A 24,918-nucleotide genomic window follows, 5' to 3' on the forward strand; every position below is an offset into this window, starting at 1 on the left:
CCTGCGGTCCTGGGACGCTCCTCTGCAGATGGCTGGAGAGCCGCCGGCCGCCCTGCAGGTCAGCACCAGCCCCCCCCCCCCCCCAAGAGCAGGTGTCCGACCTGCTGCGGGGGTGGGTCTGCCTCAGAGAGCTTGCGCCACTCGGGTGACAATGCTGCGGGTCTCATTCCCACCCCTGCCTCCCCGTCGGGAGGGGGTCGGGCACACACTGCCCCCCCCCCCCCCCCCCCCCCGTCTCTGTGGCCGCCAAGCCTCCCGCGCAGGCCTCCGCCCCGCATCCCTGTGGCGGGGCTTCTGGACCCGGCTGCTCTCCCCTCCCCACCCCCGCAGCTGGGAGGCGTCACACAGCCCCACCCTGAATTCCGCTTCCAGTCTCCAAACCCTCCTCCCCTGTGACCACTAGAAAGATGCCCTGCGCACTCCTAGAATAAAAGCACCAGTAACCCCGGCGCTAGCACCTAGACGTGGTGACAGCTCCGCGCAGGGGCCCTTGCTCACCCACAGCTCCTTTCACTTGCTACACAGCCCCCGGCCCCCGGCCCAAATGCCTGTCCCACACCCCATCTCCGGCCGGTGCCACTGCAAGGCTGAGATGATGTGGTGCTCCGGTTTCCTCTCAGCCTCTGCACATGCGCTCTCCTGGTGAACATCTGTCTGCCCTAAGGCCTCCTGGGGCCTCTGGAGCAGGACTGTGGGTATTCATTGTGTTTCTTTTTAATTGACAAATAATAATCGTACATATTTATGGGTACAATGTGATGTTCTGATATATGTGTATAGTAAGGAAGGATTAAATAAGCTAATTAAAATCACCTCATCTCCTTATCACCAATTTTGAAATGCACAATATATCATTATTAACTACAGTCTTCATGTTGTGCAAGAGATCGCTAAAATATATTCCTGTTGTCCAACTACAACTTCATACCTTTTAGCCAATGTCTCCCCACCCTGTCCCCACCCCCTCTGCTAACCACCATTCTCCTCCACAAGCTCAATGCTGGAGCTTACACAGGAAGTGATCTCCTACACTGTTTGTTTTTCTGTGCATGGCTTATTTCACTTAACATTATGTCCTCCAGGTCCATCCATGTTCTCACAAATGACAGGATTTCCTTCTTTTCAGGTCTGAATAGTATTCTACTATATACATCTACTACATTATCTTTATTTATTCAACCATTGAATGCTTAAATTGCTTCCACATCTTGGCTGTTGGGAATCCTGCTGCAGTGAACATGGCTTCCCCTCCTCCCCCTCGGTGCTGGGGATCATGTTTATGGAACACAAAGTTGAATGAACTGACTTTGAAGTTACCTTCACTTGTGAAGCTTCCAACTCCTGCTCTTCTCCTGTTAGGGGAAGGTTTTGACAGCAAATTTTGATGAAGGAAGGGAGCGACTGGGAAATGTCATTAAGAAGATAACTGAAAGCTGACCTGGTGGTGCACACCTGTAATCCCGGCAACTCTGGAGGCTGATGCAGGAGGATCACAATTTCAAGGCCACCTTTGGCAACTTAGTGAGATCCTCAGCACCTTAGCTAGGTCCCATCTCAAAATAAAAAGGTGGGGATGGAGCTCAGAGGTAAAGTGCTGCTGTGCTTAACCCCCAGAAAAGAAAGAAAGAAAGAAAGGAAGGAAGGAAGGAAGGAAGGAAGAAAGAAAGAAAGAAAGGCTGGGGTTGTGGCTTAGCGGTAGAGCATGTGCCTAGCACGTGTGAGCCTCTGGGTTTGATCCTCAACATCATATAAAAATAAATAAATAAAATAAAGGTGCTGTGTCCAACTACAACTAAAATAAAATATTTTTAAAAAGAAAGAAAGTGAGTGGCAGGCTGAGGGCGGAGCTCATGGTGGAGGCTCAGAGCCTGCCCTGCACAAGGCTCCGAGTTCAGTCCCCAGCACCACACACACACACACACACACACACAGATGCACACACACACAAACACACGCACACATGCACTTGCACACACACACACTCACACACGCACACACCTGGACTCCACATGGCCCTTGTCTGGGGTCCTCCTACCTTGCCTTTCGTGGCTGGCTCACCAACGGGTCCCGGATGGATCTGGGCACCCGACAGGGCCTTTTCCCTGAGTCACCTTCCAAGCTTCTGCCCTTTCTGTCCACGGACACGCGCCTGCTGTGCCACCACCCGGTGCTCACCTAGCGCTCTGCACAGTCCCCCACCCCGGCAGGTAAACATGGCCCTACTTAACAGGGATCTGAACTCACTCATTGGGAAAAGCTATTGGTGTGGACGTGCAGGGACATCCATTTTCATTACAGAAGAGAGCCTCCTTGTCGATTACTTAGATCCCATAGAAAATGATACACTGAAAATAAGAAATCAGCTCTCCGTCCTGCTTCAAGCTTCCACGGAGCTGCCACCGCACACGTGCAAACGTCCTAGTGTGCTTCCCGTGAAACGCGCAACTGAGGTGCACACTGAGGTGCACACGGCCCTTTGAATCTGTTCTCCAGACTCTATGAGTGCGGTTTGAGGGAATCACAGAGGACTCTCAGGAACCCTGCACAGTGGGAAGCACAGGGTGACTGGAACCCTCCTGAACTCAAGTCCGACTGCAGAGCTGGTCAACACGCAGTGCCGAGGTCCACACCCCAGTCACTTAGGGTGACAAGGCCCTCTGCACAGCCCAGACTGGGACGCGGTGTCCCTGGGCTCCATGGTACAGAGCTCAACTGTGTACCACCCCTGCCCCCCCAGCTCTGCACATGGCCGCCCAGCTGCTTTGTGTCCTAAGCGCCCCACATCCAGTCTCCACCCTGGATCCCCACAGCCATAGGAAAGTGCAGGGTGTTTCCAGCTCTATAAACGTGGGCACTGAGGCCCAAGTGGCTTGTTACTCTCCAGACCTGGGGAAGAGGAGGGGTGGCAGTGTCACTGCCCTGCTCCATCGAGTGCCCTCTTTTGATGTCTCCTTGGGCTTTTTGAGTTGCTTAAGAACAAATCTTAAAACACACAAACAAAAAGCCCTAGGAGCCCAGGTGCTGCTGGGTGGTAGAGTGTGGCCCAGCCTGTGTGGGGCCCTGGGCTCCGTCCCCAGAGCCACACAGCAATGCTGACAGCAAACAGCCAACACCTGGGTGCTGGCCAAGAGTTTGGGTGGCCGTGCTGCAGGCCACCCAAACTGTTTCTGTGTTCTGTTTCCCTGCTTCTCTTCTGCACCTGGCCTGTCATTGGAACTTGTGACTTCATTCAATATACATTGACTTACCTGGGCTGCAATCCCAATGGCTCAGGAGGCTGAGGCAGGAGGATCCCACGTTCAAAGCCAGTCTCAGCAACTTAGCGAGGCCCTCAACAACTTAGCAAAGCATAAAAAGGGTTGGGGATGTGGCTCCATGGTCAAACGTCCCTGGTTCAATCCCCAGGACCAAAACAAACACACAAAAAATTCACCTGTTTTCAAAAAGACTTTAATTCTTTGCAAATCACAGTGTGATGCTGTAAAGAGCAGAAGTCTCCTCAAGCTAGCATTCCTTCGTCTGCTGTGTCCTGAGATCATCAGTTGGGTGTCTGGCTTGGCAGGTTTCTGTCCTACATGTATACAAGGCACCCCTGTATGTGGGGTTTTAATGAGATAGAATTTTCAAGTTGTTTTGCAACTAACCGGTTTCCCTTTGTAAAGCTTCAAGGGCATCTTCCTGTGTAGGTATCCATTTCCCATCAGCATTGACGCCTGCTCTAATACGATGGAGTTTATGTGACTGATATAAATGATGGGCATATGATTAGTTCCAATTTTTCACTCTTACAGCCACTGCTAAGATGCACCACCAGGGACAAGTCATTTTGGACACTTAGGCTAGTACTCCTAAAAATGCCTTTTTTAAAAATTAGGTAAAATTCACATGATCTGTAATTCACTTTTTTTTTTTTTAAAGGTGCTGTGAGTGGAACCCAGGGCCTTGCCCATGCTAGGCACGTGCTCTACCACTGAGCCACATCCTAGTTCTACAATTAACTATTTTAAAGGGTGCAAATCAGGGACAGTGCATTCAAAATATTGTGCAACCATTGCCCCTAAGCACCCCTAACTCGTGAGTGATTACTCCCAGTTTCCCCTCCTGCTGTCTCCTGGTAAGCAGTGATCTGCTCTCGGTCTTTGTGGACTCACCTATTCTGGACATTTTGTGTATATCTTTGTTGTTTTGCTGTTGGGAATTGGACCTGGTGCTCGTCTGCTGAGCTATATTCCCAGCACTTTTAAAATTTTTATTTTCAGGCAGAGTCTCACTAAGTTGCGCAGGCTGGCCTCAAACTCACGATCCTCCTGTGTCAGCCTCCTGAGTAGCTGGGATTACAGGTGTGCCCCACTGTACCTGGCCGGACAGTTTATGTAACTGGAGTGATACCACCTGGGCCTGCTGCCACGGACTTCTTTTCCACATGGTGTGGTGGTTTGAAGGCAGGCTCTTGTGCGTGCTAGCGTGGGTTGGGACTCTACTGCTTGTTATGGCTGAATGATGTTCGACCGTGTGTATGTTCCACAGTCTGTTGATTTATTTGTCTGCTGTCAGGCTAATGTTCCTTCCCAGGCAAAAGTCCTGAAAGGTGGGGTGCTCAGGGCAGCCTCCCTGGCCCTTCCCAGGGTGACCCTGTTCTCAGGCACTTGAAGTGGCCCAGGCTGTTTTGCCCTGGGAACGGCTGCCCAAATTTTGCTGGCTTTGTTTTTCCTCTTTTAATCAAGGATAGGATGAAAGAGCCATTGGTCCTCAAGTGCCTCATGATGTGGAGGGTTTAGAATTGGAGAGAATGTTAGGAAAGTAACTGGTTCGGTCAGTTTTTATTACGTGTGCTAAAAAAGAATCAGCTCACTCTACAAAGGATTCCCGCTGCTCCTAAGACCTGGCCCTTGGGGGCTGGAAAAAATGGCAACAATAATAACCCCTTACACTTCAGCCAGCGCTGCCGGGGCTCGGTGGCAGGGACGCGGGCGCCTTCCTGCAATTCGATGTGATGCATTTACCCGGGGTCAGGATGTCTCCTGACACTCAAACCGGAGCTGGATTCGTTTCTTCTTCTCACTTCCTTCTTTTCCTTGGTCCCTTAGATCTCTCTCAAGTGCCTATCATGTGCCACCATGTGCCAGGCCTGAGGATCTAAAGAGGCTGAGAGGTGGCCCCTGCCCATGCCACTCGTGCACAGCAGGGAAGACAGGGTGGGGAGAGGGGGGTAGCATTCGGGGAGAATGCCGCCTCTGTGGGGTCAGTGGGACAAGGATGGAACACACGGACCCATGCAGATGACAGTGTGGCTCTGATGGCTGTTTGGCTGCCCTGCCCCCAACCTGGATGCCCACCTGGCTGATGTCAAGTGGACCAAATGTGCAGCTGAAGAGCGGGATCTCTGCCCACCTAGGAAGGGCCCCTGCAAGAGTCAGGGAGCGCTGAGGTTCCCAGGAGCCTGGGTTCAAATCTTCTCTGTCCACTAACTGTGTGGCCTTAGGCAAGGGCCCTCCCTCCAGGGCTTCCTTCCTTACCCCCCAAACGAGGATGACACTCTCTCCCTGCTGTGGAAATGAAGCTGGGTGTGCATAAGCACAGCACATAGTAGGTTCTCAGGAAGTGTCCTTCATCCTTTCCCAGGTTCCTCTCCATCCATTTTCCCAGGACAACAGTCCAGCTTCTTTCTCCAAGACCAGCCCCAACTGGGACAAAAGATCACTGGTGTTCCAGGGTACATCTAAGTGGGCCTCCGGCTGGCCTGTCCCTCTCCTACTTTGCAGAAAACCAGTTAACATCAGCGTTCCACACCCCTGTCCCCAGTTCCCCTCCCCTAGCATGGGCTCTCTCCGTTCAGCTCCGTGCCAACCTGTTTTACAGGCAGAATGTCCTCTCTCTGCCTGTCCCCCCAGGAGTCCCCACAAGTGCCTGAGCATCACCCAAATCTGGCCTCCGCCAAAGGCTGCAGCCGCCGTCGTACTCTCTTGACAAATTGAGCCCGAAGCGTTAAGATCGCTTCTGTTAGAACTTTCTAACAGTGTCATAAATCTTTTATTAACATTTGGTATTATACTAATTAAAACTGTTCTCTGTATGTATTATTAATTCCTGTAGCACTTCTTGCTGGGGTGACATTTTTAGCCAGCTAAGCAGAATGGAGCACAGTAAATAAGAAGAAACTCATTTCCAGACAATTAGCCTTGCAGAAAAATAAGTTGGTTAATGGAAGGCTTGATGATTACAAATTTTACCTAAATAAACAGGGTATCTTAATGGTAACTCTTCAAGCTAAGTAAACAGATTGGGGTGGTAATGTCCTAAGCAATACTTAAATGTAACTGTTTAATAAATTGGTAAATTACTCATTTCATCTTAGAACAAAATGGTAATACTGTAGTAATAACCTAGTATATATTCCGTAAATATGAAGCATTATCACTTTAGCTCTGTAGAAATCACCACAGTGATATGTCAGCATTGATCTAAAACTGCAGCATTTTATCTCAAGTTTATTACCCATTTTTGAGAATCGCTGAGATTTTCAGAGCATAATGGCAATAAAAGAAGAATTTAAAAAGCGCTTTAATGTGCATAAGTTAATCAGAGGTATCCTCGGGGGGAAAAGGAAATTTGGTAAAACATGAATTATAAGCATCATTTAAACTTACTTTGGACACTAGAGATAATAAATGGCACCATAATTTAGAAATAGCTTTTAACATCAATGACGGTAAGTACCACTTTACTGTTCATAAGAATTGCAGAGCGGTGGTGCTGAGGCCAATTTTATTAGCCATTTTTTTCTTTATAAAAGCAATCCAGCCCTTTCCACAACTGAGGAGACAGGAACAAGAGTTACGTGCTAATATGCAAAATGCATTTAAGTTTTTTGAAATAGAGAATAATAAATTGTGCCAAAAGATAGAGTCTGGAGACAAATGAATGATCATTTAAAAAGAATAAGGCACTCGCAGAGTTTACATATTTGGGGAAACTTGATAAAAAAAAAAAAAGCCAACAAATTGTTCATACATTTTCCCATTTGCTAGAGCAGGCGGGGTGCTTTCAAATCTGGGAGATGAAGTCATAAATCCCAGAGATTGGAGATGCTGCAACAGGAATGTATTTCTGCAAATTGTCGCCATTGACAAATCACTTTTAAACTATATACAGAGCAGGTTCAACTTTCTTCTCAGAGCAGGAGAGCAACCTTCCTGCAGGGAAGCCTCAGATCCGACCTCTACTTACCAAGCACATGAAGTCATAAAGTTCAAAGGTAGGGACCTCACGCTACTGGGGGACAGTCGCCAGGATTCCACGAGCCACCTACTAAGCACACAGTGCTGTGCTGAGCATGATGGGGCCTCAGGAGAAGCTTGTCTGCAGCAGCCCAGAGCCAGGCTGGCAAAACCTGGTTTATATGGAAGAAGCAAATCTAAGACGCCTGCCTAGACCCTGCCTTTTGGGATCTAGTAACTCCAGGTTCAAGGTCTTTTGCTTTTCCACCTGATGAATTTGAGGACACACACACACAAAACAAAAACAAAAACAAATCCACTTTGCTTGATTACAAAATCTTAGCTGCATCTAGCACAAATGTCCCTTCCCTCCTCTGCTGTAGAACTTGTCCTGTGTAAAAGGCCTGAGGACTTCACAAAGGCAGCGCCCTCTAGAGGCTGGTGGGGACAGACGGAAAAAGTGCCCTGAAGAGATGGGGGGGCGGGGCAGGAGGAAGGACCAGTCAACAAGGAGCAGCTCCGGGCAAGGCGACGTCCCTGTATCCTGCAGGCAGAGAGCAGGTCCCCAAGTCCCCAGCGCACTCAGCCACGAGTTCTCTGTGTCCTTCTGGCTTCCAGACACCTTGTCATTGTCCACTCATTAATTTCTGGTCTCAGAGACAGCCCAGGAAATATCAAGTTTGCCTGGCCTCCTCTCGGGAGCAGCTACATTTTGTGTAAGAACCACCTGCCATCTAACTGCATTGGGCCCCTCTCCCTAGAGCACCCGGCTGTGGTTGGAGACCACAAGGTCAAATTTTGAGATGCACTGGGGCACCTGGACTATAAGTTAGAAGACCGTTGTGTTCACACACCTATGAGACCTTGGGCAAGTATGCTCTAAGAAATTGCTCAGCCTTAGTTTTTTTAATCTGCACAATGGGATTACAAAACCGTTTTATATGATTATTATGAGGACAACGTGAGATTCCCAAGTACAGAGGTTGGCACACAGTAGGTGCTCAACACTCATTAGGATTCTTCTCCCTCTGCAGTCAAGAACACCCGGATTCCAACCCATACCATATATGACATCAGTAGGTCATTTAAATATTACCAAACCTCAAATTTCTCAAGGAATATTAGAGTCTATCAGCTTTCTTTCTAGCCTTATTCCAAGGGTTAAATGTGTAAAATGCTTAGTCCCCAACCTGGCCCACAGTAGGTGTTCTATAAATGTTACTTACTATTACTGTTTAATAAACATGTACTGAGCACCTGCATTGTGTTAAACATCAGTCACCAAAAGAAACTGAAGCCACCGAGTGCAGGAGAGTGCCTTGTTGCTCTCAGGATAACTGGCCACCATTTCTGAGGAAAACAAGAACAACATTTGTGTTGTGAGGATTCACCTACCACTAATAATAACAGGAGGGGATATATCCTGACTATGCAGAATGGGAACACTGAGGCTCAGGAGCTAACGTGGAATAGCAAAGCTGGGATTTTAACCCAGTCCTGTAAAAAGGCCCATGGATGTTGTGGGCGTTTTGGTGCAGGATGTAGAGCCCATTAGGTGCCATCTTTCTTCCCTAGAGCTGGAAGTCCTCAGGTCCCACAGCCAAGCTGTCACACTGCCACTAGCAAGGTTTCACTAGAGGCTGCTTTTAGCCTGGGCTGGGTAGGAGCTGGGTAGCCGAAGTTTCCAGAATCCCTTAGCTAAGCCACAGGAACCAGCACCTTCCAACCACCTTCAGGGGGCTCAAAAGAGAAAAAAGAGTGTATGATGGTACTGGCAGCAGCAAAATGCCAGAAAAAAATTGAAATGTGATGCAGAACTGTGTTTTATGTCTGACTTTAAGGATGCAATATTCAAATGGGTCAGAATTCCCTTTGGCAGTCACAGGAGACCCTGGCTTCCGGAACCATGAGGTTTGAAGGGCCTCAGTGGATAAAAGCCAATGAACTGGAGTTGCTCCGCCTCCACTAAAAGTCCTGACACCAGAGGGGCCTTTGAAAGGACTGTCACTTCCCAGAACATCAGTTTTCCCCATCTGCAGAATGGGGGTTACAATGACCACACCTCCTCAGGTTTTCATGAGAGAGTTCAGGTGCTGTCAAAAAAACTGGGCCTGCCGTTCAGGCCTGCCCATGGGTGGTGTAGGTGGCTGCAGCCCTGAGAGACTCTCAGAGGTGAGGGCAGGCACCCCTCTCATCTCTGCTCAGACAGGCCCCAGCAGCACCTCCCAACAAACTTGAAACTGGAGGCATTAATTAAGTCCACTGGACCCAGGGCCCCCTCTGTGTCCCTGGGTTGGATTTCCTCTCTCCCCGCCCCCACCTTCCTGAGTCTCACTGCGTCCTAGGAACAAAAGTGCCCCAGCTGTGGCGGCCCAAGCAGCAGATGCACACTCGGTTGTTTAGCATACGGGAGGGATATTCACTGGTGCAGCACACCTTCTCCAGCCCCAGGCACCCTGCTCACTGGGACCCTCCAGGGTTAGAGGGAAGGACTCAGGCTGGGTCTTTTCCTGCCACTTCCTTCTGGCAGGGGCGAGGAATGAATTCTTCCCCAGTGGGGAGGAAGGAGGGAAGGGATGTGCTGCCCACTCAAGTTCCAGGGCCTCCAGAGTTTCCGCACCTCCCAGATGAGCCCACTGATCAATAGGGCTGCAGAGCAAAGCCAATGCATTGCAGGTAGTGGGCTAGCGCCTGAGGTCTGGAGGCTTTTAAAGGCAATCTAAGGTTCTAGCTCTGCTTGGCGATTTGGTTTCTTAAAATCAGGGGAGTCTGGGTCAGCACAAATCTCTATAATGAACCCGTGGCTGGTGGGGCTTCCAGGTGGCTCAGGCCCTTCACTACCGGCCCATCGAGTGCCTGGGAGCACATCACGTCTGGAGCCAAGTCAGAGCCAGGGTGAACCTCCTGCACCTGCTGCCCTTTCAGCTTCACAACTTTGCATCGTAGAATGGGAACACAAGACCTTTCTGGGGACTCAATGGGGTAGAAAGTAAGGGGGAAATGGCTCAAATACTCTGATCAAACGTTTTCTCCCATTCCACCTCCTCTATTGGAAGCATACCAAAGGGGTTTAATAACTTACTCCTTAATTGGTAGCCAGTTGGGCTGAGAACAGTTGTTTCAACTCAAATGAGGGGCAGATACCGGCCTACACATGACACTAGGATACTCACAAGTTTGACCAGATCAAGCCAGGCCTGGTCTCCACCGTTAGAGGAGGAGGAGAGCTGACAGTGGAGGACATTGCTCCATGCCTAAGCTTTCCTCCCACAGAGTGACACTTCTGATGAACCCCCCATGTCATTAGTAGGTGCTTAATTAGATGTTTATCCAAGAATAGATTTTAAATGCTTTAAAAATGATAAATTGATCACTAGCTTACTGAAGTCACTTTCCCCCTCCACTTTCTCTGGGGCGCCCTATTTTTACCGTTTCAGAAACCAAGACGCAGAGACAAGCCACTGACTCAGGGACACACGGAAAGGGAACAACAGAACTGAACGGAGGACGGCTGGCGCCCTGGGTGTTGCCAGGAAGGCACGGATCGGGAGAGCAGTTCCGCGAGGATTTTCAGTCTGAACCAAGGCTGTGGGCGCCTGGGTCTGGGCGTCGCTGAGGGAAGACGCTCCCGACGCAGTGGGTGCTTGGAAATGGAGGGGTGCATTTCGCTCTCCCTTTCACTTTTCCAGCATGTAGGCGCCTAAGCCACGTCTGAGGTTCTCCGGCCTCGGTGCACAAGGTTTTAGTGGCCCCGAGGATGAGATGAGGATTTTGTTTAGGGTTCTCTGGAACCTTTAGCGTGCTGGCTAATTTAGGCCCTCAAGGAAGCCAGAGGCCACATAAAAAACCGCCCCAACCGGAGCACCCGGCCCGGCTGCCTTGAAGCTGGGTGCACTGCTTTCGCCAACCGGGGCCGGACAGCCTGGGCCGGGGCGGGGGGAATGTCTCAGCTGGCGGCCGATAGAGCACCGCGCGTCCTTGGACCCAGGCTTCTCCGCCCCAGCTGCGCGCCACCCTTCCTGAAGCTGCCGAGGCCCACAGGCGAAGTTGCCCGAAGTTGCCGGCCCCAGAGGAGCAGCGGGGGCACTGGTCTCCCGCTAGAACTCTCGGAGGCCGCGGTCAAGTCTCACTCTTTCTGCACCGATGGCAAATGTGGCCCATCGCGCAAGCCTGTGAGGCAAGAGAACAGGCGTCCCCGGAATTCGGAGACCTAATCCACCGCCTCGCCAGAGCAGGAGAAGCGGGGACCCGGTGTCGGGGTGGTTTTAGGAGTCCCCGAGCCGCCTCTCATCCTTCACTGTGCCAAGCTCCATTCTCCCCGGACACGCACACGGACACGCACGCACACCCACCTCCCCACCACTGCAGGGAGCAATTATTTGGGGGACAAGAACGTCGAGCCGCTGTGGCTGCGCGACCTGAAACTAATTTCGGAACTTCTCTGAGCCTTATTGTTTCCGCCTTGCAAATTGGGGAGGGGCGGGCAAACCTCGCAGGTGCGCGAGTCCTCCTAAATTCCACTGTGCTCCCGGGCGGCCTCAGCTGTCCAAGGAGCCGCTGAAGCAGCACCATTCCCACTTGCAGAGGCGGGCGGCTGTCCCGAGTTCCCTGCACCCTTTCCACCCTTTCTTTAGACCGTCCCCAATCCCGGCCTCTACCAGTCAGTCGTACAGCCTCCCAAGGAGAACTGAGAGAGCCTAACTCCCTCTCGGCCTGGAAGCCTCGCCCTCCTTGCCGACGGCTTCGTACAAGCCTGCCCGCCTGGGTACAGCCCTGAAGCCAGGGCATCGAGAAACCCGCGCGACTGGTGGGTACCGGGGGCGAAGCTGCCTCTGGTCTCCTGGTCTGCATCTGTAAAATGGGCGTGGCTTAGGAGCCGCTGGACCCGAGGCCCAGGAAGGCCAGCTGGAAAGGCGGCGAGGCGACGACCCCAGCTTGTCTAGACGCGCGCTGTTTCTCGTTCTCAATTCCCTCGGCCACCAACCTGGGCGCCCACACACCCGCCGGCCTCCCGAGACTCGCCAGGGCCTACGGCTGGGAGAAGATCGCTAAGCAGGCGACCTTACGTGGCCTCCCGGACTACTCTAGATTCCTCTCCTCTTAAGCTCAACCTCAACAGGGCTTGCGCTACCTGAATATGAACGCGCTAGGAGCGGAGACCCAGAGCCGTCTCTAAGCCCGGCGCCCTGAGACTCCTAGCAGAAAGGACCCCTAGAGGTTCTGCACGTCGGGAGGAGGAGGTAGGGCGCTACACAAGCCTTGCCCTTCTTGGCAATCGATCCTACCCACTGGGGGCGTCCACACTGCTCTGGCCACACACGTGTGGGCTCAGTCCTCTGACTGGAGGAAACCCCTCGCCTGTCTCTGGCTCCGCAAGCCTTGGCTGGGGCAAAGTGCTCAGAGACGGCGGCCCTGGGTGAAGGGCCTCAGAGAACACCAGGTCCTCAACCCCTTGCCTGCCTGGACGCCCACCACCAGAGACCTTTTGTGCAAAGCGAGGGGCCTGAATGAAACAAAAACGTGGGTGTGTCCCCAAAGTGTTCTAAGAAACAAGAGGACCGCCCTGGCAATATAACACAAATTATTTAGAAAAGCAAAACAGTAGACCTTATTATGAAGCAATAGAATTAAATGGAGGGGAATTGAAAAGTGAGGCCAGGCCCCAAAGAACCGGCTGCTTAGCCAGCAAAGAAGGTGTCTCTCATCCTCAAAAGGCCAACCTTTTCCATCGGACTTTTTGGCAGAGAGAATGAAATCATTTCAGGAAAACACTCATGGAAAAGACCCAAATCCCCTAGTCACCCTGGTTCTTTCCTGTGGGTCTGAATACCCCCAGAGGCTCAGACTCTGGATTAGTCGGGCTTTGGGGTGAAGGTGAGGGTCGCAGAGCTGGGAGTTTGGAGGTGTATTTCTTAGTCGCCCTCCCCTTCCTCCAGCCCAGCAAGTGCACACAATCCTTCAGCCCGCATATAACGAAGACTCCCAAATACCGAGCCCACAGGAAGGCCCTGGGCAGGGAAATGGCTGAGCTGGGGCTGCGCCTGGGCTGCTCCTGGGCCCCTGGGACAGACATCCCCCGACAAAGTGCTTAGCCTTGGGGAGCGACTGGCAGCCAGGCCTGGGGGAGAGAATAAGGGAGGAGAAAAAGAAGGGAAAGGAGACAAAGTCAGAAACACAGGCAAAGAGATTCTGGAAGCCAAGACAAAAAGAGAGAACGGTGGGGGCGCCGGGGAGAGAGAAGGGAGACAGAAGTCAGACTGGGAGAGGCAGAGAGAGGATGTAACAAAGAAATGGGTGCAGAGAAGTTAAAAACAATAGAGAAGGAACCTCGTAGAGAAGCGGAAAACCATGACAAAAGGAAAAAGATAAAGTAATAAAAAGACCAAGAGTAACAAGCTAAGAAAATAGAGAATATCCTAGAGACATAAAAAAAGAGGCCAGGAAACATGAAACTTTTCTAAAAGAAATAATGATTAAAAACAAAAATTAAGGGGCAAGAGGAAAATTTTAGGGCCGCCCTGGGTGTATGTTTGTCGTTGTTAGAAGGGGCCACCTGCTCTTGATCTCGCAATCCCGAAACGTCCACCTTCCCGCGGCTGTAAACCTGGGAGGACGCGGCCACCCGGCGGCCGTCCGCAGGCTTTGGGTTTGGGTGTTCTGGGCGCCCCGCCCCCTCCGGTCCAGCGAAGCTAAGGAGGCTGCAGTGACGTCGCATGACGTCACACCCCACCTGGGGTCTCGCACAAACCCGAGAGCGAGCCGGGACCCTGGGGTTGTGCTTTGCTCTTGCTCTCCAGGCGTTTGGACACCCTGGACATGCACCCGCTCTGCGCTCACAGTGCGCCTGGATACCCAAGAGCCAGGTTCAAGAGTCAGGCCCGCGGCCCCCGAGTGTGTGCCGTGTGTCGGAAGGGTCCGTGCTTTCCCCTGCCTTCTAGGGAGTTAGACACTATTCCGTATCCACCACCCGGAGAACGTGACCTGGCGACGGCCTAGATACCCAGGCCTGGCCTGGCCTTCCCCCTCCTCAGCTCTCCTCGGCGCTGGTCTTTTACCTCCAGTGCCTCCCCAAGGCCCTTCCCCGTCCCTCGCGCACCCGATTGCGGGCAGCCGACACCAACTGACCTGCACCGCGCATCCTCCGCGGGGCCCGGGGCTGGGGTTCGAGTTGACGCGAATACCGGAGAACCTCGGGGAAGTGGACGTGCCCCCGCACACCACCGCTCGGCTCCTACCGTGCAAGGCCAGGGGTCGCCGAGCATTATTGGAACGAAAACGAAATAAAAGCGGCGTTAAGTGAAATAGCTAACTTTTTTATTAAATAAAACGACTTAAATAAAAGGAACGGAAAAGGAGAGGAGTGATCCCAGGCTAAACCCGGGGTGCCCCGGCCCCTGGCGCTTCCCCCAACCGCCAGGTCGGCTGCCCCTCCTCCAGCGGCCCCTGCAGGGGAAGCAGGTGGCCGGTTTCTAAAGAAAAAAGCCAAAACTTTTTATTATTTACACGTTTGGGCAAAAGTACAAAGTATAATACAGGCGCCCAGCCCGGGGGGTGCGGGCGGGGGGCGGAGAAACGTAAGGCGCTTTCTTTGTCAGCCCGGGACGGGGCGGGACGGGGCGCGGGGCGGGGGCTCGGATTGTGCAGCCGCGCGGAGCCCGGCCCAGCCCCCCTTCGTGGCCGGCGGGTTGTGCGGCCGCGCCCTAGGGCCTCCTCGAGCTTGGCGGCCCCTTCCCCTCTCGGCCCCGGTTCCCCCCAGCCCGGCTGAGGGTCCAGGGCGCCCCGCCAAGTGGGGCGGCGATCAGTGGAGACGTAGAACGCTGGTGGCTCACACCAGCGAGGTGACGGCGGGGACCTTGGAACTATCCTCCTCCCAGGGTTGCAGATTCTGCAGAGCAAAGAGCGACGAGTTGTGCAGACAGAGCGGGTCGGGCTGGATGGAGTCGTTGAGGCTCTTTTGGAAGGCGTCGTGTTGCAGCTGCAGCATGAGCCGGCTCGCCTGCTGCCGCTCCGCCTCCCGCTCCTCCGCCGTCTGCCGCCTGCACCGGGGGAGGGAGAGGACAGCACTGTCAAGCTCCCGGCACTGCGGGGCCACCGGCGCGGCCCCGGCCCTCCCGGGAGCGGAGGCCAGCCAGGAACCTCGAGGCATAGAGCCCGTCTGCCTCCGGGCTCGATTTACTCCGCAGGCCCGCGTGTAGGGAGACTGGACTGGGGCCGTTTGTTTTGTTGTGCACCGCTGGGGCGCCTGGAGGGAACTCGCCCGCCACCCACCTGCACGCTCGGATATTGTGGCTTCGCCAACAATAAAGACCGTTTCTTTCTCGGGATAACGGGGGCAGGACGTGTGTGTAACTGACTCGGCCCTGCCGGCAGCAGGGTCACTGGGATCCGCGAACGCACGAACTGGCTGTGCACGGCCAGCGCGGCGTCCCTGGGCGGGTCGGTCTGATCCAGTTCTCCCAGGCCCTGCTTGGAACCCCTTTCCTGGGTGCCAGGGCTTCGCAGTTTACCGGTTGGATCGAAAAAAGGGCTTGGATAAAAATGGGACTGGAGTGGGGACTCGAAGCAGGAGGGGGCCGCCAGCCCTCTGGGATAGTCGGAAATCCGAGAGAGGGAAGGGAGGGGAGTGGACTAGAATGGGGGAGGCCCGGGTGTGTGTGTGTGGCGGGGGGCAGGTGAGGGGGACACAAGTGAGTGCCGGAGATGAAACAAAACACAGAACGATTTGGAGGGACTCAGAGATGCAGATGGAGATGGAAGAGAAGCCAAGGCGTGGAAGAGACGGGAAAGCAACAGCCCGAAAGGCGGCCAGGAGGAGATAAAATCCGTTAGGGAGGGGGAGGCGCAGCCCCGGGGAGTTGGTAGGGGGTTGCGCGGGTAAGTGGGGAGAGCTAGGCTGCCGCGCGGGGCGGGGCAGGTGCAAGGTGGGCCGGGCCGGGCCTCTCTCACCGCCACTTGGTCCTCCGGTTTTGGAACCAGGTCTTGACCTGCGCGTCCGTCATTTTGAGGGACTTGGCGAGCGCCGCCCTCTCGGCCGAGGCCAGGTACTTCTGGCGATGGAAGCGCTTTTCCAGCTCGCAGATCTGCACCCGGGAAAAGGACGTCCGAGGCTTCTTGCGCTTGGGCGGCGTCCGGTTCTGGTAGGGGTGGCCGATGCGCCGTGTCACCGTGAAGGGCGTGAGCGCGGCCGCCGCTGCGGAGACACACGAGGCCCCCTGAAGCCCAGCCTGGCTCGGCCACCGTTAGGCCTCATGTAGACCGGTGGAGCCCCGTGGAACAGAGTACTCCTGTGTTTTGCTGGTCCCACGCGTCCCCAGCAGCACCAAACCAGTCGGGAGACGCCCCCGCCCCCTTCCTCCTTCCCCAGGATGCCGATTTATTTTCCCCGCAACTCTCGGATTCCCCTCCCCTCCGAGGCGGCCTGGGGCCCTGGACACTGAGGCCTCCGCCGCGCTTGGCCTCTGGAATCGTTTCTGGGAGTGGAGCGCATAGGGCGCGGCGCCTCTGGCCCCGAGAGGGCCGAGGCCTGGCGCCTGTTCACCCGTTCTGCTCACCTGTGAAGCGGTCTTTCACAAAGCGGCGGCTGCTCTCCATCCAGGGGAAATTGAGACCACCCAGGCTGGAGACCGTGGGCACGGAGGGCATGGCGGGCAGCGCGCTTGGCAGAGGCGGCGGCACGGCCCCGGGCAGCGGCCTGTGCGCTGGCACCCGGATCACGCCGGCGGGCGCTAGGCTCAGGTTGACACTGTAAGATCCCGCGTCCTCGAACGGAGCGCCGAGGCCGGCAAAAGAGGCGGGCAGAGACGGGTACGTGGCGCCCGGACGGCCCCCGGGGGGCCCTCCCAGGTAGCTGGCGCCGTCGGGGCCCCGAGGGGCAGGTGCGCTGTCCTGGTCCGGGCTATTGAGGATCTGGTCGATGCCGAAACTGATGGGTTCGTGCGGGTGCGGGGTCTGCGCGCTGGCGGGCGCCTCCATCCTGGGCGGGCGGAAGGGCTGGGCTGGGCTGGGCGGGGAGGCGGCTGGATCCCCGTTACCGCGCGGCCATGGAGCGCCCGGCGCCTCTCGTCGCACTGAAACTTTGCCAAGAGTGCGCGGGCCCGACAGGCTCTGTGTCATCTTTCTTGAACCGAACCTGGAGTTTCCGCTGCTAATTCCTCTCCCGCCGCAGCCATTGGCTGCGATCAACAAGCCTCTCTTCTCTCATTGGCTCCCGGCTTTCAATAAAGGCCTAATTCATGGAAATAGGAGCTTAGGGACTGTTCCAAGGTGACATCATTTTAACAAACGAACAATAGGTCAAATTTATTAGCCGGGATAATGGGCGGCGGATATTAGCGCCCGAACCGCAGCCTCCCAAACCCGAAATCTAACGAAGCTGCAATTAGCAGACGCTCCCCGCTCCTCCCGGCCAGGGCCGCTTCCTGGCTGCCGCGTGCAGCGGGCAGGGCGCTCCGCTAGTGAAATTGTTTTGCCGAGGGGGTTTTCGTTTTCTCCTAAATTTTTTCATCTGAGCAAAACCCAAACCAAATGAATCTTTCCAGTTACAATGGAGTTGCAACCCCGGAACGATCCTGCGACATCTGCGGAAGCCTCTCGGACTCGACCTCCGCAGGAGCAACGAAAGAGGCGCATCCCGGGGCGTAAGCTCCGCGCTCTCTGAGAGCGGGGTGAGGGGAGCACCGTAGCGTTCTCCCGCCACCGAGGACACCGACCCGTGTGGGGAGAATTCGCCCCAGCTGGGGCTTCGGCCGCGGCGTCGCGGCCACTTTGGAGACGCTCCCTGGCTCCGGCCAGGCGGACCGAGGCGTGACTTGCAGGTGCCCACGCGTGCGGGACGGGCTGGGCTAGGGACCCGAGAGCAACCAGTGGGGAGCGGAGATCGGCCGCTCGAAATTCGTTGCAAGGTAGATGGGGCTGTGGTCGTGCGTGGCGACCCGTCCGAGGTTCGGCAGGTTTGGGGACCTCGGATTCCCGAGTGGCAAAGACGGGGGAGGCTCAAATTTAGGGCAAATAGCGGGATTCTTCAGGAAATGCGAGCAGCGAGCCCCGCCCGGCTCCGGTCCAGCCGACGCGCGGGGACCACTCCCTGTTCTGTCGGTGCCCCTGGGGGCTGTCCCGCGGGCCAAGGGCACAGTGCACAGAATCGCTCGCGGAGCGACGGTAACCTTCAGCTTCAGCCTCGGGGAGACCTGGAGAGTTGTTTCCTCCGGGCTATTTCTAAAATCGTTAGGACGGAAGCTGGGTCCCGCCCCTCTGGCCGAGCCTCTTCTCAGCGCTCTGGGCTGCGGACAGTGGTGAGAGCTAGCGTGTGCTGTTGGCCAGAGCGCGTTCAAATTTGGGTCAGGTCACTTCCTAACTAAGTAACCTCGAGCAAGTGACTCCTTTTTAGGCGTGTTTTTTTTTTTTGAAATGGGAAATAATGCGCGCATCGCCAGATGTTAGTGAGCCGTGAGCAAGATGTTGACGGAGTGCAGAGCCCTGGTGCTGGCCCAGAGTGGGCACTGGGCAGCCGCCACTCTGCTCCCAAACCTCCTCCCAGCATGATGGTTGATATATTACTGTTAGGGCCCTTGTTTATTTTGTTTATAGTTTTCTTTTATTTGCAGAGGTTCAGTATCTTGGAGAGAAAGATGAATCTGCCTACTCGTGGGGTCAGTTTCATAAGGCAGGGGCAGGACAGGAGGCTGTAGGTTGGGGATTCCTCTTCTCTGCTCCTCAAAATCCAGGGATGCGGGGGCGGTTTCAGCATTTGCCTGCTGCAGTCCCCTGGCCTGGGTCTGGAGTTAGGTCATTAGCCCGCTGTGTGACCTTGGGCAAGTTGCTGGCCTTTGCAGAATCTGTGTTGGGTGGAGACTGTAAGATCTGGAAACAGTGAGAGCAGGATGCCTGGGGCTTGGCAAGGGCCCCTCACCCGCTTCCTGGGACAAGCACCCTCAGATAGGGTCTGTATCATTGCTCTGGTTCTGGGGGGTGGGGCCTTGGGCTTCTAATTCAGGCACTGCTACTGGCAGTCTGGGGGCTGTTGGGTCCCTCACTGCCCCTCTTGGAGCCTTATTTTGCTTATTTGTAAAGCAGAAAGGGCATTGGCTACCCCCAGAGTGGCTGTGAGGACTAAATGAGAGAACATCTATGGAACAGGCTGTGGAAAACTCTGGCGATTATATAATACCTTTCATGGCAAGCAACTGTCCTTGGGAACTCAGAGCGTGCCAGATGCCGGGTGGACCTTGTTTTTCACAGATTCCTGTGAGGTAGGGGGGCTATGGATCCCAGGTTTTGACTGGTGAGGGAACTGAGCTCAGAGTTTGCGTGAGGGACCCACCTGGGGACTGCAGTTGGTCCCTCACCAGCTCCGGCTCCCTGCTGGCCTCCAGAGCCCTGCTCCTGCCACGTCTGTGCACCATTAAAACAGGGTAACAAGGCCCACCCCACAGAGGCCTGTGGCACTGAATTAGGGAGGTGAGGGCAGAGTGGCCAGCACTGTTCCCTGGGCGCCTGATTAAGAACTAGATTCCCCGTCCCTTCACCAGCTGGGGACTTGAAAGTCTTCATCTTCTGTGTGCCTGTTTCTCTACCAACCCCGTGGCTGCAGTGAGCTGGTGGGGGCACAGGTCCCAAGCACAGTGCCAGCGTGGGTCAGGGCTCTGTCTCAGTGATTGGGCCCCAGCTTCCTGAGGCCCCTTGTTCTCAGTCATCCAACCACAGGAACTTTGGGCCACTGATCACAAACCTCTCATTCCCAGGACAGAAGCTGCGATTAGGTGGCTCAGGAAGGCATTAAGTTGGGGAAGGCAGAGGTCTGGGCCAGTGGTTCTCGAAGTGAGTTCTGCATCACTGGGGTGTTTGTTAGACATCAGAAACTCTGGGGCAGGCCTCTGCAATCTGTGGTTAACAAGCCCTCCAGGTGATTCTGATGTCTGCTCAAGTTTGGAAACCAGTGCCCAGAATATTGTCCATCTCATCCAAGTTTTCAAATTTATTCTTCTGACAGATGGAAGTCTCGTGTAACTTGAAACTCTCACGTGAATCTGTACTGACACCCTCCACTTTTTATCCTGAGTTGCTCATTGAGCCTCCCCTTGATCACCTTGCCAAAGCTTTGTCTATTTTATTGGTCTTAAAAAAAAATGCCCTTGATTTCATTATCCTCTATTTTGTGTCATCTCTCATGAGTGTTTTTTTTTCAAATTAATTTATTATTTTGAAGTGGGAATTTAATTTATGTTGCCATTTTTCTTTTTTAAAATAAATTCATCAAAATCTATGCATTTTCCTGTGAGCAGTGGCTTGACCAAATATGTTTCGATATGATGCACTAGGCGTGGTGGCGCGTGCTGTAATCCCAGAGACTGGGGAGACATAGGCAGGAGGAGTTCAAAGCCAGCTTTAGCAATTTAGTGAGACCCTAAGCAACTTAGTGAGACCCTGTCTCAAAAGAAAAAAAGGCCAGGGGTGGGTGGCTGAGGGGACAGGCTGAGAATGTAGCTCAGTGGTAGAGTGCAGCTGGATTTAATTCCCAGTACCAGAAAAAAAAAAAAAAAAAAAAAAGGTTTTCATATGTATTTGGTGTCTCCGATACTGTAATTTTTGCAGCCCTTTGTCCCTGCTATCAGTTGAACAATGAGAAGGACATACACTGAAGGAGAGATTGGAAATGCAAATTCCAAGAATTAAGGAAATAGGGGCAAGGACTGCTAGGGATTCAGAGGCTCCTAGGCCACAGCATGTCTGGTCTGCGGCTAGTCCCTTCAGGGAGTCCTGAAGGAGAGGGCAGGGCTTCTGGGATGAGAGGCAGGTCGCTGGAATTTGTGAGCCAGGACGCAGGAGGCCCGGGTTTCTCCAGGTTAACTCCGGCACTGACTCATGTGTGAACTGGGATTCAATTGCCTTGTCTGTAAAATGGGGTAGAGATTGAATTAGGGCTAAGTGCATTTGGGTCGTCTACCCTGTTTGAAAGATTGATGAGAAGACGCTGGCATACCCGCCATGTCTGCGTAGCCTAGGTGGGAGGCCTGTGGGCCTCCAGCTGTCCTCATGGAGGCTCTGAGGACACCTGCCCCAATCTATTCACCCACTCATTCACTCATTTAGTCACTCTCCAAATATTTATTTATGGAGCACCTGCTGGAATGTCCTGGACCATGTCCCAACCTGGGGACTCCCCTGCTGATGGTGGGAGCAGTGCAGCTTTGCCTCTCATCACAGTCTGTCCCAGCAGGAGGACTTGGGGGACAAAGTTTCTGAGGGGTTCTCAAGTGCACAACGCTCTAAGCGGGAGGGAAGAACAAGCCATCAGGTGCTGGGTGCTGCTTGGACTCCCAGTGCAGGTCACAGGCTTCAAGGACGATTGTCTTAGGGGAGTGAAGTGTTGGAGCTGGGATTTGAACCCTGGATTGTCTGGACTTCATGGCTCACTTCCCTTTGCCTCATTTCTACTCTGGAGTAGGTAGTGAAGTTTCTAAGTCATGGGGCCAAGTGGGGACGTGGGTAAAGGAGCCCAGGAGTGGGGGTGAGGGCTGGCCACCTGGAAGTCTGTCATCTCCCTGCTGGCTTGGGGGTTCCTTAGGGCAGAAGGGTGTTGGTGGCATTGGACTCCATGTCCTGGGGCCAGGTCCATCAAGAGTTTGGTGTTAAACTGGACAGCTCGTGGCTAGGGTGGAAGAGGTGGAAGGAGAAAGGGTCAGGTTTGGGTGGAGGAATTGGTGTGTGCTCATTTTGGCTTTTCTCATGGCTGGTGCCTTTGTACCCTCCTGCAAGACCCCAGCCAGACACCACCTCTCTGCCGGTCCTCCAAAGCCAAGCACCCCAAGTCCATCTCCACCATGGCCCTGGCTGCTACCAGCACTGAGCTTGCTGGGTGTCCTGCTCACTAGCTGAGGGCAGAGGCTGGGTCTCCTTCTCTGATTTATCTGTCTGGGTGACTGAATGAGTCCAGGTCCTGAATGACTTCCAGGTCCCTGGGCTGGCCTTGAGGGGGTCATGCCTGGCAGGGAGGCTGGCAGTGGCATGACTGGCCCACTGGTCAGAAGGCTGGGTCAGACCAAGGTGCAGGGCAGGAGGGGGAGGGAGGAGGGACCCCCCCACACACGTGGGGCTGCTGGGGGTGCAGAGGACATTCGAGCAGCCGCAGTTGGTGCAGTGTGCTGAGGACTAGGCAGTCCCCGTGGACAGTGGACAAGCACTTGTGTGGCCTTCCGGGGACCTCCAACTTGACTTGATCGCCCACGGTTCCTTCCCCCACCCATCAGCCATTTTCCCCATTTTGTGCTATACGACTCTCCTTCCTTCCTGACAGATTTCTCTACTAAATTTGACTTCGTTTCAACACTTTTGTTGGGCAAATTACATTAAGATGGATGTTGCAGGTACCCTTTATGGTTTATTTATTGTGATACTGTTTGTATCTCACGCTTATAAATAACTTATGTTATAGCTTTTGTTTGTGGAAATGTAACTTACATATTTTATTACGCTTTCTGTAAACCTCAAAAAGAATCTTGTCAAGGAAGCGCTCTTATCAGCAATCCAAACTACAGGACGTAAAAACCGACACTAACATTATTTTTTAATATGCCAAGGAGGCAGGTTACTCTTGCTGTAGTTGGAAAGGTTTGCTGTCATCGTAAACTTGCACCTCAATAAAACATTAAGAAGTCTCAGGAATGATTTTATAAAGTTCAGGGAGGAGGATGAATCGGTGGCAGAACCCACAGACACAACACAAAGGGCCCAGGCACTGGACAGGCCTCTCTCTCAGAGTGCTCGTCTCATCAGGAGCCAGGTCCCAGCAGTTACATGTCGACACCCAACTCTCCCACTCTGACAAACTCTCCCAGATTTGAAGGACCTGGCTCAAGGGATTAGAGTAGAAAAGAAACATGAATTTGTTTTGTTTCGGGTATCAGGGATTGAACTCAGGGGCATCCAACCACTGAGCCACATCCCCAGCTCTATTTTGTCTCTCTGAGTTGCTTAGCACCTTGCTTTTGCTGAGGCTGGCTTTGAACTCGCAATCCTCCCGGCTCAGTCTTTTGAGCTGCTGGGATCACAGGCATGCGCCTCGGCGTCCTACTGAGGTCCTGACTTTGAATCCTGCCTTGTCCATTTTTTCTAATCATTGTGATCTTCAGTCGGTCTTTTAGTCATCCCCCTCTAAGATGGGGATGATAATCCTTGACATTCTTATTGGGAAGCATTAAATGAGATAGAAACATGTGGCTAGGGGCCCCGCCACCCTAGCTTCATGGTGTACCTAAGCAGTCAGGGCCAGGGGAAGGGGGTCCAGGGGGCCAAGAGGACTCTTTGGGCCACTCGGGTCATTATGCAGTGCAGGGACCTATGTTCCTGTCTCGTCTTAGAAGGTCTGGATGGCCCTGCACGGCAACACAGAGAGCATTGCCAGGTGCTGAAGTCAGCGTGGGAGGAGGCAAAGGGCCAGGCTGAGAGCCCTTCACGTGGTTTCTGGAGCACAGGCCTGACCTGAAGCCCATGCTGTCCCAACAGCACATCTGCTTTACCCTAGCACCCTTTCAGAGGTGGCCGCGTCACTATGGGCATGTGGGCTCTGTGGTAGGCTGGTGGGGTTGTGAGCAGTTCTCCCTGGGGCTGAGTACGAGACGTCAGTCACCTTGGTGCTGATCAGACAAGGTCGCTCCCACATGGGTCTGTAGGGTTAGGGTTAGGGAGTCCCTTCTGTCCCCAACCAAGGCAGACTCTCCAGGCTTGGGGGGGGCACAGACCCAGACCAGCTTCCCGGGGGCTGTGTCCACCCACTACTGCCCCACTTCCTTTTCCTCCATTAGGATCAGAATGGAATTTAGCCCTCCGTGGAAAATCAACCTCCCTTCCCAGTTTGAAGGGAGAAACCTGTGGTTGAAACTCCACCTGTGTAGCCAGGGCCTGGTGGGAGCCACGGCAGATGGCTCTGAACAGGTTTTCAGGGACCCCGGCCTGCCTTTGTGAGCCCTCCCCTGGGCCTAGCTGAACCCAGTGACCAGGTGATAAAAGGCCTCCAGTGAAGGGAGATGGCAGGCTGGGAGCATCCCTGGAGGATCTGGCTCCTGCTAGCAGGCCGGAGAGCGGGAGGCATGGCTGATAACCCTCACGCGGCCCCCAAGAGAACAGGAGCCGGGGAACCAGCCACTGATTCCTGACTTGCAGGAACTGTGAGGCAATAAAAATTATTTTAAAACACTAAGTTGTTGAGTAATTTGTTATTTAACAACAGAAATTTTGAAAAGCAAATGGAAATGGGCCTAAATATTAAGTGGGTTCGTTCACCGTTGGAAGAGGCCAGGGATTCCTTTGGGGTGAGGCAGATCTGGGTTCAGGTTCTGCCTGTGTGACTTCTGTAACCCACAAATGATCTCTGAGCCTCAGTTTCCATGTCTGCACAGTGGGGCCAAAGCTGCCACCTTTATAGGCTGTGACAAGGACTAAGGGAGACGCATCAAGGGCTCCCCAAATGTGTCCCCTTGCTGTGCACGCTGCCCATGTGTGCTCCACAAGCCACTGCTCCAAGCCCAGAACCACGACCAGGCCCTGCTGATGTCAGTGGTGGGAGCCCCCCCCCCCCCGCCCCAAGGCCAAGTAGACAGCCCTCCTCACCTGCCACGGAACCCCCGGAACCCAGCAGTGTGGTAAAGAGAAGCGAGTGCACATTATCATTTTCTTGTGAACATTTTAATGCAAACAATATAGTGCT

General features: G+C 53.9%; 1 protein-coding gene across 1 annotated transcript; it reads right to left on the reverse strand.

Moving 5' to 3' along the window:
• Nucleotides 1-15,042: 15,042 nt before the first annotated feature.
• Tlx3 (T cell leukemia homeobox 3) lies at nucleotides 15,043-17,189 on the reverse strand. The gene is made up of 3 exons (XM_027938760.2): nucleotides 16,769-17,189; nucleotides 16,164-16,407; nucleotides 15,043-15,253 (listed from the first exon to the last, which is right to left on the reverse strand). Exons 1-3 carry the CDS (start codon nucleotides 17,187-17,189, stop codon nucleotides 15,043-15,045), a joined length of 876 nt encoding a protein of 291 aa, XP_027794561.1.
• Between the last annotated feature and the right edge of the window lie 7,729 nt (nucleotides 17,190-24,918).

This window comes from Marmota flaviventris, chromosome 5, assembly GCF_047511675.1.
Source record: "Marmota flaviventris isolate mMarFla1 chromosome 5, mMarFla1.hap1, whole genome shotgun sequence".
NCBI classification, from domain to species: Eukaryota; Metazoa; Chordata; class Mammalia; order Rodentia; family Sciuridae; genus Marmota; species Marmota flaviventris.

Bases quoted from the DNA above. Each gene is read 5' to 3' on its own strand.
- Tlx3 (XM_027938760.2), bottom strand. From the start codon at position 17,189: ATGGAGGCGCCCGCCAGCGCGCAGACCCCGCACCCGCACGAACCCATC. The intron at 16,408-16,768 runs GTGAGCAGAACG...GTGTCTCCGCAG, and splicing joins TGTGAAAGACCGCTTCACAG to CGGCGGCCGCGCTCACGCCC. The intron at 15,254-16,163 runs GTGAGAGAGGCC...CCCCCGGTGCAG, and splicing joins AACCGGAGGACCAAGTGGCG to GCGGCAGACGGCGGAGGAGC.